This window comes from Haliotis cracherodii, unplaced genomic scaffold, assembly GCF_022045235.1.
Source record: "Haliotis cracherodii isolate W230 unplaced genomic scaffold, xgHalCrac1.p SCAF_11, whole genome shotgun sequence".
Taxonomy (NCBI): domain Eukaryota; kingdom Metazoa; phylum Mollusca; class Gastropoda; order Lepetellida; family Haliotidae; genus Haliotis; species Haliotis cracherodii.
In genome coordinates this window covers 11,924,904-11,941,111 of record NW_027266266.1, presented here as the reverse complement: position 1 = coordinate 11,941,111, position 16,208 = coordinate 11,924,904, and the positions used below count along the sequence as shown (strand labels likewise).

The window sequence follows — 16,208 nt, the reverse complement described above, 5'->3', positions numbered from 1 at the left end:
CGTGATGATTTCTCACTGCAAACACCTCGGACGGCATTGAACAGTATTTGTATGCATATGTGATGCTATGTTTGAGATTTGAACCTTATGGCGAGTGTAAATGATCGTCCCTGGATCATAGGTCAAGAGATCTGTCAAAAGTTCTAGATGTACCGGAATACTGTAGGCACTACTGCGGTGATTCATCTGACCGAGGGCAGCCGCAATCGGGCTTGTCAAACGTGACAAATAATCTGTATGCTATGTAATTCAATTTTCCATGCATTATTAATGCAAACACCTTGGACGGCAATGAGTAATGTTGATATGCATATGTGATGCTATGTTTGAGGTTTAAACCTTATGACGAGTGTAAATAATCGTCCCTGGATCATAGGTCAAGAGATCTGTCAAAAGTTCTAGATGTACCGGAGTACTGTAGGCACTACTGCGGTGATTCATCTGACCGAGGGCAGCCGCAGTCGGGCTTGTCAAACGTGACAAATAATCTGTATGCTATGTAATTCAATTTTCCATGCATTATTAATCGAATACTCACATCTGATTGCGGACCGATGGCAATCAGACTAGACAGTCCTGCCCTTCCGTCCAAGTCACCAAACAGATGTGACTAACCGACTCCTATGACATTTAGCCAATACTGAGCGTGTTGTCGGAACTAGGAAATGTTTTCACGCGCTGAAAATCCAATCCGCTTTCTACGCGAGGCTTTAGGCTAGAAGCGTGCAACCGATGAGGGGCCAAACAGTTCCCAGGTTGATTGGCAAACATCACGCCATCTACCTCGCTGGACAAGTCATTATAAGGCAATCAGCACGACCAAACTGATTTACTTATTCCACTGAAGGTTGCTGCTGTAACCGTTCCAGGGACAGGCGTTCTGATGTGTAAACTGCAGCCATCTTGGATCGATAAATTGACTTGTGGGTGGAGTGGGAAAAGGGGACAGAAGGCCGGTCAAGGGTACACGAAGCTGGGGGGAGAGCCCTGCACAGGCCAGAGTGACCCCTAGGGATGCACTTCAAGGACCTACAGTCGTTGTGAAAACTGGATCATTAACGCAGATTAGATAGGAATTCCTTAAACAGCCACAGCTCTGCTCGGTGAGGTTTCTTCTGTCACACGCAGAAAGAAATCGCGGAAGAGAAATCCACTGAGGTGAGTAACAATCAAATAATGAACTGCTTTGTTTGAATGTCCAAACCACGCAGCATCTCATCTATTTGTTCAGCTCCCACTGCGCAAATACCATGCAAGAGGCTATAAAGATTCCAACCACGAAGAGACGCCGGGGATTGTGCTTGTTTCCGAGGGACATCCCCAAGCATATCTACGTGATTTTTGTATTAAAGAAGCGTTACGCTTGTGTGGCAGTCATTGATATGGGGTATAGTGATTTGATGGGGAGGCGAGGTGTGTAATCGTGGACCTCTATAGCTAGGGGTGACATTTTATGACGGATAGCTGCCCAATGAGAAACTGATCATCGTTGTGCCCCTTGTTCTTCGTTCGATTGCACGGCCAGACACATTCGTCACATTTGTAATTCTGTCACGATCTTTGATGAAAAACCATATCGCTGTATTAGACAAGAGTCTCTTGCCGGGAGCATGTTAAATACAGAAGGGTAGTCTGATGTTTTCTTGACAATGACGACAACCGGATGTTGTGTCATATCCGACATGTTGTTAATAGTATACAAAAAAATCGGATTATAGTGATAATACGTACAAAGTTGTCATTAGTATTTCAGATATAGCCTTTACGAACCACATACATATTGAATAAGCACAGTTTTTCATAAGCACCACTGAGATCTGCATGTTTTTGATATACACAAGCCAATTGTTTTTATTCAGTGGAACATAAAACTATTTCTTGCATAACATGATGGTGAGAATAATACCCTGTGTCAAGGCCCCAATGTATTCACTACCTCTTTACGTATTCAATAAGTTTTGATATCATGATTTCCTTTATGAACAATTAAAGAGTTTTTTTACAATATAAATATATTTGTGACTAGCATAACCTCTTTACGTATTCAATAAGTTTTGATATCACGATTTCCTCTATGAACAATTAAAGAGCTTTTTACAATATAAATATATTTGTGACTAGCATAACCTCTTTACGTATTCAATAAGTTTTATAATATCATGATTTCCTTTGTCAACACTTAAATACATTATTTCTGACCATACAATTATATTTATGACCAGTATAACCTCTGCATTTGGCAGTTGGGAATTGGTTGTTTGGTGCAGCATTATTACTGCAGTTTAATTCCATTCAAAGCCTAGTTCCCTTATTTAAATAATTCCTGGCGTACATATACCTCCCTTGGATATAATTCCCCTTATCTTCGGTCATATCGACTTTCGCTGCCACGTTAAAGCTTCAATCGATCTTCTATTTTGCTTGCAAACGGTCGCCTAATATATCACTTTAGCAAAACGAAGACTGATGGCAAAGAATAAAAGATTATTGATGACAAATGCATTTCCAGAAATTTGGAAAGGTCTGACCTCAGTGATCTCACAAAGGTTCAATAGATCTCTTAACGGACATTTTTAACTACCGCTGGGTCAATGTACAAATCAAACCCGAAAATTAATTAATTGTGTTCAGGTTTGAGTTCTGTAGAACGCACTAGGGCCTTGCACTCAGATTGTGTAGGAATCCCATTAATTCGAACCGAAAACAAAATCGATCAGAAGAGGTTATCCTTTTGTCTGCCTCAGGACCATTTGTGTTGCTCTGATGTTCATCGTCTGTGAAAGGAGCATGGTAATTACTTGGTTTGGTGTTGTTATAACAAATTGTCCTTCACGTTGTTTGTTGAAGATAGTAAGTGTGTGTTGGAGACTTTCCAATGATGCTTTGTCTGTTTTGATTACGTTAGATCGATACTTAATGACAGACGGTAGAGGAAGCACTTGTGGCTATGAAGTAACCAGAAGAAGTGAGGGTAAACGTACATATTGTCTAACACTGCAATAAAACCTCTCGTCTATAACCACACGGAAATCGTGATTGTATATATTTTGTGGCGTTAATGATACCAGTTAGACCACCAAAGAGGGACTTGTGGGGAGTTGCCTTCGCGGATCATTACAAAGCCCGTTAGTACTTAACATGATATAGTGAAGAAGATTCGTAGAAATGCAAGAAAGTTGGAAATAGTTTGGTGGAATCGATTGTTGTGGGTGAGTGGTGTTTCTAAAGGTGGTAAAATACCAGCCATAAACGACTGTTGATTCTGCTGTGGAGGGATCGAAGATGTCCATAGAGTTCATTGGTGGCGCAGGCGGGATGGAGTATGCTGACTGGGAAAGGAATTAAGACATAGATTTCCCATGCAGATCGTCAAAGATCCTTCTGTGAAGTCCAACCTTTATGAGAGCCTTGTCTAGTCTCGTAAATTGCCATTTATTCGTCTGCTCAGTTCATATGGATCTGTATTGTCAGATTTTAGTGCTTAGCCGTTCTAATGCGTTCTTTTTTAATACTCTTGGTTTAGACTTAATGCTATTTAAGAAATCCATACCTTCAACTGTAACTAACCTTTCCAATTCGCTCCATTCCATACTTATGATTGAGATTAAATATAATAGTCAGTCTCGGTCATCTTCCGAAACAGATTCCCTTGGACGTAAAAGGCCACAAAGGGATGAAACTGATGATGGATCGCAGAAATTAGTCATGGCACCCGGTGTAAGAGAGAGTAAGCATGACCTACTCCACCGGTAGCACCCGCCACTCATACATTTGTTTGTTTGGTGTTAAACGCCACACTCAGCAATGTTCCAGCTATACGACGGTGGTCTGTAAATAATCAAGTCTGGACCAGACAATCCAGTGATTGACATCATGACCATCGATCCACGCAATTGGGATACGATTGTATGCTTCAACCAGGTCAGCGATCCTGACCACCCGATCATGTAGTCGCCTCTTACGACAAGCATAGTCACGTTTCACGGCAAGCATGGGTTGCTGAAGACCTATTCTACTACGGATCTTCACTGGTGTGGCATTAAACAACCAACCAACCAACCAACATGAAACACGAGAAAACGTCATTCTGGATTAGTTCCGGACAAATGAGCTTGGTAGTACAGGACGTAATAACCCTTTCTGATGTTATTACTGATTTTCAGTGATCCATTCTTGTTCAGTATTTTTGGAAAACCGGGACCTGTCCTGCATAAACGGTGTCATAATATTTAATATATGTCAATAATACAACACATGCGTTTAATTATTGTGATATCAACTGTGTATGTGTATGCGGAACTCAACTAAAGATGCTAAAGAAGCAAAGATACGGTTCACAGTCGAACTTACCTGTAGGAGGTTAAATATCGATATCCTAACTTATAATATATAGGTACAGACAGACATACTTACAAACAGACTCATACAAACAGAAAGGCGGACAGACATATTAGATGGATGAAAAGAAAGAGGATAGAAATATTTCGAAACAATGCAATCCATTGTTCATTGAGTGAGTGAGTTAGTTGGGTTTAACGCCGCTTTTAACAGTATTCCAGTTATATCATGGCGTGTCAGCTTAACGTGGGAGGAAAGCCCGAAGTGATGCAGGTATCAGACATTTACCGCTTCGGTGAAACCCACGAGCACCGGTATGGTGCTGACAAACCTACAAACATTATCGGGGCGAACCGGGATTCGAACCCACAATCATAGGTTTCTGGCGTGCCAAAGTGACGCAACCCTGCACAGCGAATCGCGGCGCCTTAGACGACTGGGCCACCCGTGCTCCCCCATTGTTCATTGATAGACAGACAGATGACAGATTTGAGAACGAGAGCTGTTGTTCATGTAATCGATTTGTAGGCTGTCATACGTACGTATACCAGGTGCACATAGTATATTCAATATTTCTCTTGATACGCAATATTGTATATCCGATATAAAAATGCACACATCTCACGTACTTTACTGCCAAATCCAGCTTGACAGAATGGCAAAATTGTTTTCCGACCCTTAAAAGCATTCACTAAACAGAAGCAATTTGGTATTTTCTCTTCCTAATTCATAACATAATATAGTTCAAATGGGAAATATGGATTTTACTTCCCACGTTGAAATACTTCTGCAAATAATATCGTGAAAGCAGATGTTACAAATTATGATTGAATTTCCATTGTTTCAGAAAAGGTCATTACAGTACTGGGCATAATGGACTATTTAAAAATACACACGCGTACTCGAACAAACAGTCAGCCTTTTCAAAAGGTGATGTAACGGTATTGAGGAAAGGTTTCAAAGCCGATCAATAATGTATCGTTTCTGTAGTTGGTTCTGCGGCTTTTTATTGTCCTTGGCTTGTTCCTGGATGTCAATGCTAATTAGTGACAGATGCGGGTTATTGAACTTCTCTCAATGGACTCAACCCCTGTCTGTGGTTCTGTTGAGATTACAAACACCAGATAGATAATACGAGTTCTTCAGATAGGGATTAAAGGGTCTATGGCATATCGCAGCTGTGTTAAACAGTCTGACAATTATCCATGTTCCGGCATATGCTTCCTTGCAAATAAGCCCTGAATATGCGGAGGGTTATTTAGTGATCGTGATCAGTGATGTTCTGCATAAAAACTAGATAATACATGACGGCTGACTGTCACTATACCCACTGTGCCCTTACCATGGGTAATGTAATAAGATGCCAACTGACAGGAGAGAGGTATTTGAAAACGGAAATTACTACGTAGCACATGGCTTTCATTTGATCTGCAATCGACACCAATCGATCAATACCAATTGTGATCGTATCATCGCACGTCTTAGCCGTGCAGTGAAATATACACTCTTTCATTGGAGGTGGTTTCTCTGGTTGAAGAAGAAGAAGATGTAATCAACAAATGCCATGAAGGCAAAGGTTTTGGCTGAGAACGAAACGCGAACATCTTGGTAATGTCGGTTTCAATCCTGCTCACAATGGGCGTGACCACTGTGAAAATCAGAATTGGTAAAAGCACAAAAGCGGATATTCCTTGATGTCGATGTCTGCCTGTATGTATCAGATTACTTCAATATATCATTAGATGCATATATGCAGGGCTCAGATCTATGGTAGCACTCTGATCCGTGGCAGGTTCCCAGTTCTTTGGCAGAATCCACAAAGAGGCAGATAATTGCGTATACTCAGATCTGTGGCAGATTCAACATATCGGACACATATTTGCGCATACACTGATCTATTTCCGATTATAATGCACTATCAATACTTATCGCATGATAAGAATTTCTATAGCGCTAAACAATGTATATATTCGTGTGTAGCGGCAGACTTTCGATGATCAATATTGTGGTTTCTGTGGAATATATTTATCATTTCCCCTTTGGAAATGCATCGACGGTGCAGGGATTGCATATCGGTACTTTTCTTCAAAACTTTCCCCGTTTCATCGTAGAAATCATTTTCTGAGACTTTCCACACCATCCTATCGTTTGCCGTGGTTGAGAAAATCCTGAATATTTTCCTGCTTTCTTACTTCGGACTCGGAGCCTTTTCAGGATAAACGTTTTAGATTTTTGAGACATCACTTAAAACGATTAGGCATTAAGGTGTTTCGATACGGGTTCATGGATCTGCCATGCGAAAACCTTTTCTATGGTGTCCGGCTCTATCGTTTTCGACTGATCACCGTGTCAATCGGTAATGAACCGTAGACTTACATGTCAAGAAGTCGTGACGCATAACGTCTTATCAGAATTGAACTGATTATCCATTGACGGATAATATATAACAATGAGAATCTGCCACGGATCTGAGAATACGCCACGGATTAGAGTCCCGCCATAGATCTGAGTCATATATATGAGTATGCTGCCATTGTGATTAACATGCTGTTCATGCCTATTTCACGCTGATTTGATGTTTTGATGAAACCCGCTCGGAGAGCGGAAGGTCGGGGGTTCGATAACCGGCCGCGTCATACCAAAAGACGTTAAAAGATGGTACTTGTTGTTACCCTGTCTGGCTCTCGGCATTAAGGGGCTAAAACAAGGACTGGTCGGCTCGGAGTCAGTATACTGTGTCTGAGTGGGGTATCCATGTTAAACTGCAGCATGGTATCTCAGTGTGCTAGCACTATAAATCGGCATAAATCGGACTAGTACAAGCAGCCACACACACACACACGTGCATGCACGTCGCTATAGAAGTGCAATAATCTTGGACGCGACGTTAAACCCCATTTCACGGAAGGTGACGGAAGAAACTTCCAACAACACACGCTTGAAGGCAACCATTGGTTTAGCCCATGCACATGCAATGCGTGACAAGTGACAGTCAATGTTGGTATATCATGGTTTATTCCACATGCAACTGATTTTGCCCTCTGGGAAGTTGGAAATGCGACGTTTTATCTCTTATTATATGCATGACCCCTCAATAAGTCACCGAGTAAATATTGATTCTCAGCCCATCACACATTACTCGCCTTGGATAACTTGTGGTGGCATGGAATCATATAAGATGAACCTTCATGAAACATTTTATTATCTGTACTAAGACTTGTATTACGTCAATCCTGAGATGCAATGAAAGAGAATGCAAATTGTATAAGCGTACATGAACGGTGTGAGTCAATCAGCAGGGCTTTCCGTAGCTTTTAAGGAATACACCAGCTATAGCTAGGAGCATCAGTGATAGGCTTCACACATTGCAACCGGGTCTTCGGCGTGACGAGACCGCCTCCTGGGCCTAGTGGAGAGTGGAAAGTCGGTGGTTCGAACCTGTTACCGCATCATACCAAAAGACGTAAAAATGGCACCCTGTTTGGCGCTCGACATTTAGGAGAAAAAACAAGGACTGGTCGCCTTGTATTTAGTATGCTAAGAAGGATATCCATGTTAACTGCGTTGTAGTCTTAGTTGCTAGCACGTCGCTATATAAGTGCAATAATCTTGGACGCAACGTTAAACCTCATTTCACCTCACCTCAGTTGCCAGCCGAATAACTCGCATAAGTACGGGCTGGTAAAAGCATCTCACACAGGTTCATGCATGTCAATATATAAGTGCAATGATCTTGAAGCGATGTTAACCCCTGGATGCCAGAGGGACATATATGTCCTCTTCAACCCTTAAATTGAAAGCTGAATAACACTCAAAATACATCACGCACACACATACACTTCATAGTTCCTATTCCCACGGAAGTTTCTCCGTTCTGTGATATCATCCACAGTTTTTTTTATTTTCGGCCAAGCTGAAAAAGACATATTAACATACACGTTGACCACTAGATTGTCGTCTCCTCTCTCCCAGATGATAACCCGTGAAGACCCGGGGTAGATTATGTCTTCAGCAACCCATGCTTGCCGTAAAAGGCGACTATACATGTACTTGTCATATGAGGCGACTAACGGGATCGGATGGTCAGGCTCGCTGACTTGGTTGATACATGTCATCGATCCCAGTTGCGTGGATCTATGCTCATGATATCAATCACTGGATTGTCTGGTCCAGACTCGATTATTTACAGACCGACGTCATATAGCTGGAATATTGCCGAGTGCGGCAACAACCAACCAACCAACAAACCCCTAGATGATGACATTTCACTGGTTCGACATGCTTGTGTCGTTTATCGGTTGAAGTCTGACAAATGCATGTAAAATCAATGCGTCGACTTTTTGAATTGCCGTATATCCTGAAGTGTTGACCGTGGAATTGTTTTTCAACTGTATATATATATTAAGTCGTTTAAAGGCATATAGAAGTGATGCATATAAGCAAGAGAACTTATTGATGTCAACTTCTTTATTATGAGGAACATAACGTTTCGGAGTATATGCTTACTCCTTCGTGTGATGTCAACTTCTTTTTATGAGGAACACAACGTTTCGGAGTATATGCTTACTGCTTCATCAGGTGAATGAATGAATGCTATCAATAAGTGATAATTTAAGTCCTGGCTTCCAGTTGCCCATAACTAGCAGCGCTAAGTGTTGTTAAGTGTTGCCTCCATCGTCTTTGCTTAGCATCTATTAGCGCAAATTATCTGTTGGCTTCTGTTGGTTTCCACATTTAGTTATCATATTACTTTTGTTGTTCTGACATGTAAATATATACAATGTATGCTTTCTGCCTCAAGCATTCATTTACCTGATGAAGGAGTAAGCATATACATGTACCCCGAGACGTTGTGCTCCTCATCATAAAGAAGTTGACATCCATAAATTCTCTTCCTTATGTATAGATATTGACAAGACAGGTTCTGGTCTACAGAGACGTTGCATGACCAAGACGTGACGTTTTGTGTGTTGGGTAACCATGTGGCACGTGGCCCCGTGTGCAGTGCACAGATCACAAACCAGATGAAGTTGCGCATCGTTGGTCGCGGAGACTCCTTGGATGAGTGTCTGTGTTCAGCAGCTTGGCTCCATCAGGTTCCTCTGGTTTTGGTCCTGCCACACATTGAAGCACATGTAGAACTTGTCTCCTTAGGCAAGTGACTTTGTTCGAAATATGCCTCTGTTCACCCAGCAGTAAATGGGTACCCGATAGGATGTGACGGTAATGTGACTGATAACCTTCCAGCGCTAACTCACAGGCTGCTTGGGTTTTATACTCCTCAGGGAGCTGGGAATGAAAATCGAGTGCGTACTGTTCTTCTGACAGGGGTTAGAGCGTCGAGCCTACATTGCGTGTGGAGTCATGCGCTTCACAAGTAGGTTATTATTATTATTATTATTATAATTATCATCATCATCATCATCATCATCTTCATCATCATCATCGTCGTCGTCGTCGTCGTCGTCATCATTATTATTATTATTATTATTATTATTATTACATAACGTCCTACTCTGAAGGACATTTGACGTCATTAGTTGCAGTTTGTCTGTTTTACCGCACATTCCTAACAAGCTTGATATATTGTACGTTTATATATCATTCTTACATCAAGTATGACAGACAGCGCATTATATTGCTTGAATTACGTACCACAATACATAGTTAAATATATATTGATCACGGCCGCGTAATGCAGTTCTGGAAAGGTCACTCCATGTCTGACAACCTTCACTGACCGGTATTTCATCACTCTGAGATTTGATTTTCCGACGAGTTCTGACTTATGTAATATAATCAAGCGTTCCGTTATATCATGCAGTAATCAGATATTTGTCATTCGTCAGATAACAGTTACATAATTTGTGAATCTATTAATAAGACATATTTCCTGGCGAACGTCCACACATTCAAATGAATTCGTTGGAAACGGTCGCGGAGTCTTATTTTTTAATATGGTTTATTTATGTAGTTTATTTTTGTAGTTTATGCATGTATGTGCTTGTGTATTTATTTATTTATTTATTTATTTATTTATTTATTCATAATGTGTTACTAATTAATAACTGCGGGAACATAATGTCATTTACTGGATTGCTTTTTCTGTATATTTCATCATCATCATCAAGTGTGTTGATCACACATTCCCATATGCGAAGGTTGTACCCGTTTGGAAACACAATTGTCTAATTAGAATTCTAGTGGTAGCGGAGTTCGATTCCCGGTCGCGTCATACTACACGACGTTAAAAGATGGTACAATGTACGTGTGGTTAACCTGCCTGGTGCTCGGCATTAAGGGGCTAAAGCATGCATGTCGCTATATAAGGGCAATAATCTTTTACGCGACATTAAACTCCATTTCGCCGCACATTTCAGGACAGTCATAAGTAAAGACTGATTGTAGGAATAGGTTCCCAATAACCTGTGATATCTTGGAGGCGAGTGAATGGACAATGTGGTCAACGTGATTGCTTGTGTGTCTTCGTACCCCTAAGTCGAAGGACCTTTTTTAATATCAAATACTGATCCACAGACCGCCGTCATACAGCTGGGATATTATAGCAAACAAATGCATGTTCTTTACCCTTGCAATGAAATGCATTACGTTTCATTTACATACAGATAGTCAACAAACCGGGTTCATAGTATTCCCTAACCTAATTTCTTCCTATCTGTTATGTATATCGATAGTCATCATATAGATTCCTTGCTCTGGTATCACTGTAGCGTTATCGAAGGCCTCCGTGGTAAACGGTAAACGCTACATCGAATCAATTACCATGTGCGATTGAACAGAAGCACAAGTCAGACATTTTCTTTAAATTCTACTTCTGCCATTGATTTCTCTAATTGTTGGAAAGAAGGAAATATCAATGCTGGATCGATATCTTGGTTCTCTTCTATCAGGACTCTCCAAGAATCGCACCGCAATAGCCTAACAGTTTCATTGTTAGGCTAGAAACCTGCATATTTCCCAAGCTAAGCAATCTGACTGAATGAAAAGAGAGAACATGACATTTTCCCCGATAACAAAACAAAAGTTGCTGGGGGCCATCTAATCGCTCACTGCAATATCGGAGGATTGCATTAATATCAAATTTCATATACGTTTCCCATCGTGAATTATTTGTACAACGTCATGTGTTAGAGGTTGTTCGATACAGCACAATGCATGTGAGTAGGACCTTATGGAAATGTATTGAGGCTGTAGTCGCAAGTTTGATATGTTATCATTAACTCCTGTTTACCCATATGCCATTTGCTCTTTGCTTCCATCAGTATTGCAAATATGCAGTAATCTGATGTAAATTATACGACATACGAACACGTATATCTCCTTTCGGAACCGATTTTGATATTCAGGGGTGGGGTGAGTGTGTGTGTGAGTGCGTGAGTGCCTGTGTGCGTGCGTGTGCGTGGAAGTATGTGTGTGTGTGTGTCTGTATGAGTGCTTGCGAGTGTGGTACGTTGATGTGTGTGTTTGTGCGTCCTTGTGTGTACGAGTGTGAGCGTTGATGTCTGTGTGTGTTTGAGTGTGTGGGTATGTGTGTGTGTCAGTGTGTGTGCATGTGCGTGTACGTTCATGTGTGTGTATATGAGTGAGTGAGTGCGGGCGTTCGAGTGTGTCAGTTGTGTGTGTGTGTTTGTGTTATTGTGCGTTCGTGTGTGTGTGTGTGTGCGTGTGTGTGTGTGTGTCTGTGTGTGTGTGCATAGATGTGCCTCTCCGTATATGTGTGTGAGTGTATGAGTGTGTGTGTGTGTGTGCGTGTGCGTGTGCGTGTGCGTGTGCGTGTGCGTGTGTATGTGAGGGGTTTATGGGGAGCTGGGACATTTTAAAGAACTAAATTGTTCCAGACGATTCTGAAAAATATTAATAATAATTTTGCCTCCGAATACACAACGAAAATCAATTATTCCGCTTTGTTCAGAAACATGAAAAATGTATGTCTTGAGGTTGTGACTAAATACATATTATGTCACAAATGCCATCCTTCTCCTGAATAAACTGACATATGATCTGTCTCTAAATCGATATACATGCGTTTATGTCAATATCAGTATGTACAAGTACGTGCTGCACAAGAATACCTTCTAACCTATATCCCTTCGTTTTAATCTTAGCTTAGGTAGCTTACCAATATACCAACCATGCCTTTTTAAAAGTTATATTTCATTCATCAAACAACCGCCTTGTATTCTGCAACCAGGTTTTGTTATATATAGATCCTTCCTTCCCGATAGCAATATGCTGATGTAATATGGAAAAAATGTTGTTTTTTTCAATTTCAATGCATCATTATTCATGCCTCTTGATCTGTTGCATTAATATAATTTTAGTCGATGGCACGGACGTGTCCGTATCTCCTGCATTATCGAAAAATAAATTTCATTCCATTTGAGATGCTGGCTGTATTGAACTATATCACGCCATCTTATCGAAAGCAGTCACGACAACAGGCCAAAGTTGACGATTCCTCAAAGGGTTGTTACAGTAGGCTGCACTGGATGTGGCTGAGTGTTTCCTTCCCGAACAAGAGCGGTGATTAATGCTGAGATTTCGTGAATAGCTTCCGAATTGGAGATGTGTGCAGGGAGTTATTGAGCATCTGACAAGAAATTCGTCCCGACAAGTAACGAATGGGAGCCTAATGTTACATAGTATCAATATTTACACTCGAGGTATAAACGGTATTAATGACAGGGTGATTAATCAGAATCGTCGCTGATTCAATATGTGTTGATTTGTGACTGTTAGGGTATATGTGCGTGTCTTCAGCTGCAGTAGGTTAAGTAAATACAGATCCCATCCGCAAACAGTATTAGTTTGAGACAGACTGGGGCATTGTTTCTACAAGGTTTTTGCTAGTTTTGACAGCATCCACGTTTAGGGTTTTAATTGAAAATGCGATGTGGACATTCATCATATGTTCGTGATCATGTGAACCGGTGACATGTTTGCTCCAACTTCATGCTAGGATGTGCTTATCATTCGAGATGTAAACGCCCGTCAGAAATATATCCATCAGTATCAAACGCACACATGGCCGTAATTCAGATAGCGTTAGACTTGGGACATCTGTGCAGCGTATCGGAGAAAGTTGTAGCTGATTCCTAAATATTTTATCTCCCGTGAAGATCCGGGTTAAAATTGGTCTTCAGCAACCTATTTTGTCGTAAGAGGCGAATAACGGCGTGGTCAGGCTTGCTGACTTGGTTGATCCCAACCTACTGGTTGAAGCTTTCGCCCGTCACGTATAAGGCCCGGGTTTGATTCCGCAAATGGTTACAATGTGTGAAGCCCATTGGGATTTTGTTAAAAAGAGAGTAAAACCAAACTCACTCACTCACTAAGTACAGTGTATATGTTACCCCGAAGTTTTGTCGAACCCTCCTTTAGTCACCCGATACCTGATAAAGATAAAATATAAATACCGATATGAACAAACATCATTTAACAGTAAACGTATAGCCTGTAAAAGTAGTAATTTGTATCGTGTTTCGCCAAAACGATGCTAGTATACAGCGAGGTCATTACCACCAGGCTGTTATGAGATATATGATACCACTTCATAGATAATATCTGTAATCTATAAACTGGTGATAAGACGCATGTATGTATAATGCCACGGGATCAAGATGCTAAAGAAAAATAAATCTTGTTTATTTGTTCCGTGTCGGTACTGAGAACTCATAGCCCCAGAAAATCAATTATTAGTACTGAAACAAGTTGCGGGAAAAGTCATGAAGCACGTTATTGAAATGATAAATTTCTTCTGTAATGGCTAGCTTTGGTTAGCTGTCAATAGCATCTCTTTAAATTCAAGCCTCATTTACTGCGCATGCTCACTGACTCTCTTATTTTCTTAGCAGCAGACGACACGAGTAGAGAAAAGCCAGTAGGAAGAGGGCGATCATGACGGTGGCGGGAAAGCGTTCTGAGTCTGGGCAACAGCGCTGACGTTCTCCCTTCAATCGATATCTACATTGACACCAAGATATGATGGCACAGATTAGCTATATTAGGCCAAAGCGTTCTCAGGATTAAGCCCAGCCTTTACATATCGTCTGCTCAGGGGTGGAACCCCCTCGTGGCTGATAAACAGGCGACATAAGGGGGCCACGCGGAAAGAATGCAGTCGGCGATTCGGGCAGGCGAGAGAGTCTTTCATCATGGCTACGAGCCATCTGACAATAGATTCTGACTTTCAATGTGTCAAACTTGCTGTACTTGGCGCGCCGGGAGTTGGCAAGAGTTCTATTATACGACAATTTGTGTGCAACCAGTTCGCCGAGGATTACATCCCTACTGAGCAGAAAGAAGTCTTTTGTCCATCTGTAATCATCAACGATCACCTGTATGAACTGAAGATAATCGATTGTCCATACATTCCTTACTTTCCAGTCAATTCTTTGTACGAGTGGACAGACTTCCGCGGATATGGCCTCCGAAACGCCACAGCCTACATCCTTGTCTACGACATCACGTCCGAAGAAAGCTTCCAGTATATCAAGACCCTCAGGGATCAGATCCTTGAGAGTCGGGACATGCACGATGTCCCTATCTTCGTGGTTGGGAACAAGCATGACCTGGCGGAAGAACGGGGTATGCCACGAAGAGAAGTGGCGAACCTCGTTAAGAAACAGTGGAAGTGTGGCTACGTCGAGTGTTCCGCAAAATTTAACTGGCATATTATTCTTATGTTTAAAGAACTCATGAAAGCTGTGGATTATATAGACTACGGTCATAAACCTACAGCAGCCAGGGTTCAAGATGCTCTTAGAAGGAACCGATGCTTGATATTGTGACGTCGAACTGTGTGTAACTTTGGAAAATTATGAATGTTCGTGTTAATGGTGAGGGATATGACAAAATATCCTTTTCCGGATTCAAGAGATAATGTAATGTTCTAAATCGTGAGTACTGTCAGCATACTCATTGGCGCGTCACCTGGCATAGGTGTATTATGAAGTAACCATGATTTAAAGATCTTACATTCATTGTAACTGTACGAAGAGCAAAGTTATTCTTATATGCCTAACGTGAACATGCCAGCCACAGTTTTGATATTTTGTATGCTTCATCCAATCAGTAGATTACATTGTGGTATTATTATCGTGTACGAGTCCAACCAAGACAGAACATATTCATAGCTCATACGATCAATAGGTTAGAATAGAAAAAATGCATACCACGGTGAACGAACATCTGTGTTTTATACCACTGTGTAATATCGTTAAGTGATAACGCTCCTTGTGCATAATAGCTGCACTCAACAAATGCTCAATTCGCCACAGTGGTAGGTAAACCCATAAAAATACAGAGAAGACAAATGCCTTCTTTTGTATGTAACAAACCTATTTAAAAGATGTCATAAAATAGATGTGTAGCTTTGTATGTAGATAATCAATAACCTGGAATGTAGTGAAAAGAACAATCTTGCCAGTGAAAATAAAATGATTAACAAAAGTTGTTTTCTGTCTGTATTGACTTCCCAAGGAATCGATTATATGTCATCCGTGTTTGCATGTATGTAAAATGTACTAATCTTTGATTTCAGCTTCAGGCTATTTTATCAAAAATGCATGCTATTGAATCTCAAGTCTTTGAAAGCCATTTAGAAGTTTAAAAAACATGAACAAATGAAACTTCTATAGATAACTACTTTTGTGATTGTTGCTACGTCTTATCCCTTCATCTGAAAGGACAAGACGTAATCATGAAACACTGTTTCATGTAAAGAAATTCCTATCCACAAAAGAAGGGACAAGACGTAGGCATGAAACGTCATTACAAAGACTATAAAAAATATCCATAAAAGAAGAGACAAAAAGTAGCCCCGAACGTCATTACGAACGACAAAGAAG

General features: G+C 40.9%; 1 protein-coding gene across 2 annotated transcripts; it reads left to right on the top strand.

The window, feature by feature from the left end:
• The first annotated feature begins 636 nt into the window (after positions 1-636).
• Positions 637-15,781, top strand: LOC139455388 (ras-like protein family member 10B). 2 transcript variants are annotated; one of them, XM_071236948.1, is made up of 2 exons: positions 637-1,158; positions 14,214-15,781. In XM_071236948.1, the coding sequence occupies exon 2, from the start codon at positions 14,514-14,516 to the stop codon at positions 15,147-15,149; it is 636 nt and encodes a 211-aa protein (XP_071093049.1). In that variant the 5' UTR covers positions 637-1,158; positions 14,214-14,513; the 3' UTR covers positions 15,150-15,781. The 2 variants fall into 2 exon arrangements, with proteins under 2 accessions (XP_071093049.1, XP_071093048.1); XM_071236947.1 differs by having other exon boundaries at positions 14,211-15,781.
• Positions 15,782-16,208: the final 427 nt, after the last annotated feature.

What these genes read in the sequence shown, in the direction of transcription:
- LOC139455388 (XM_071236948.1), top strand. Translation starts at nt 14,514, where the DNA reads ATGGCTACGAGCCATCTGACAATAGATTCTGACTTTCAATGTGTCAAA.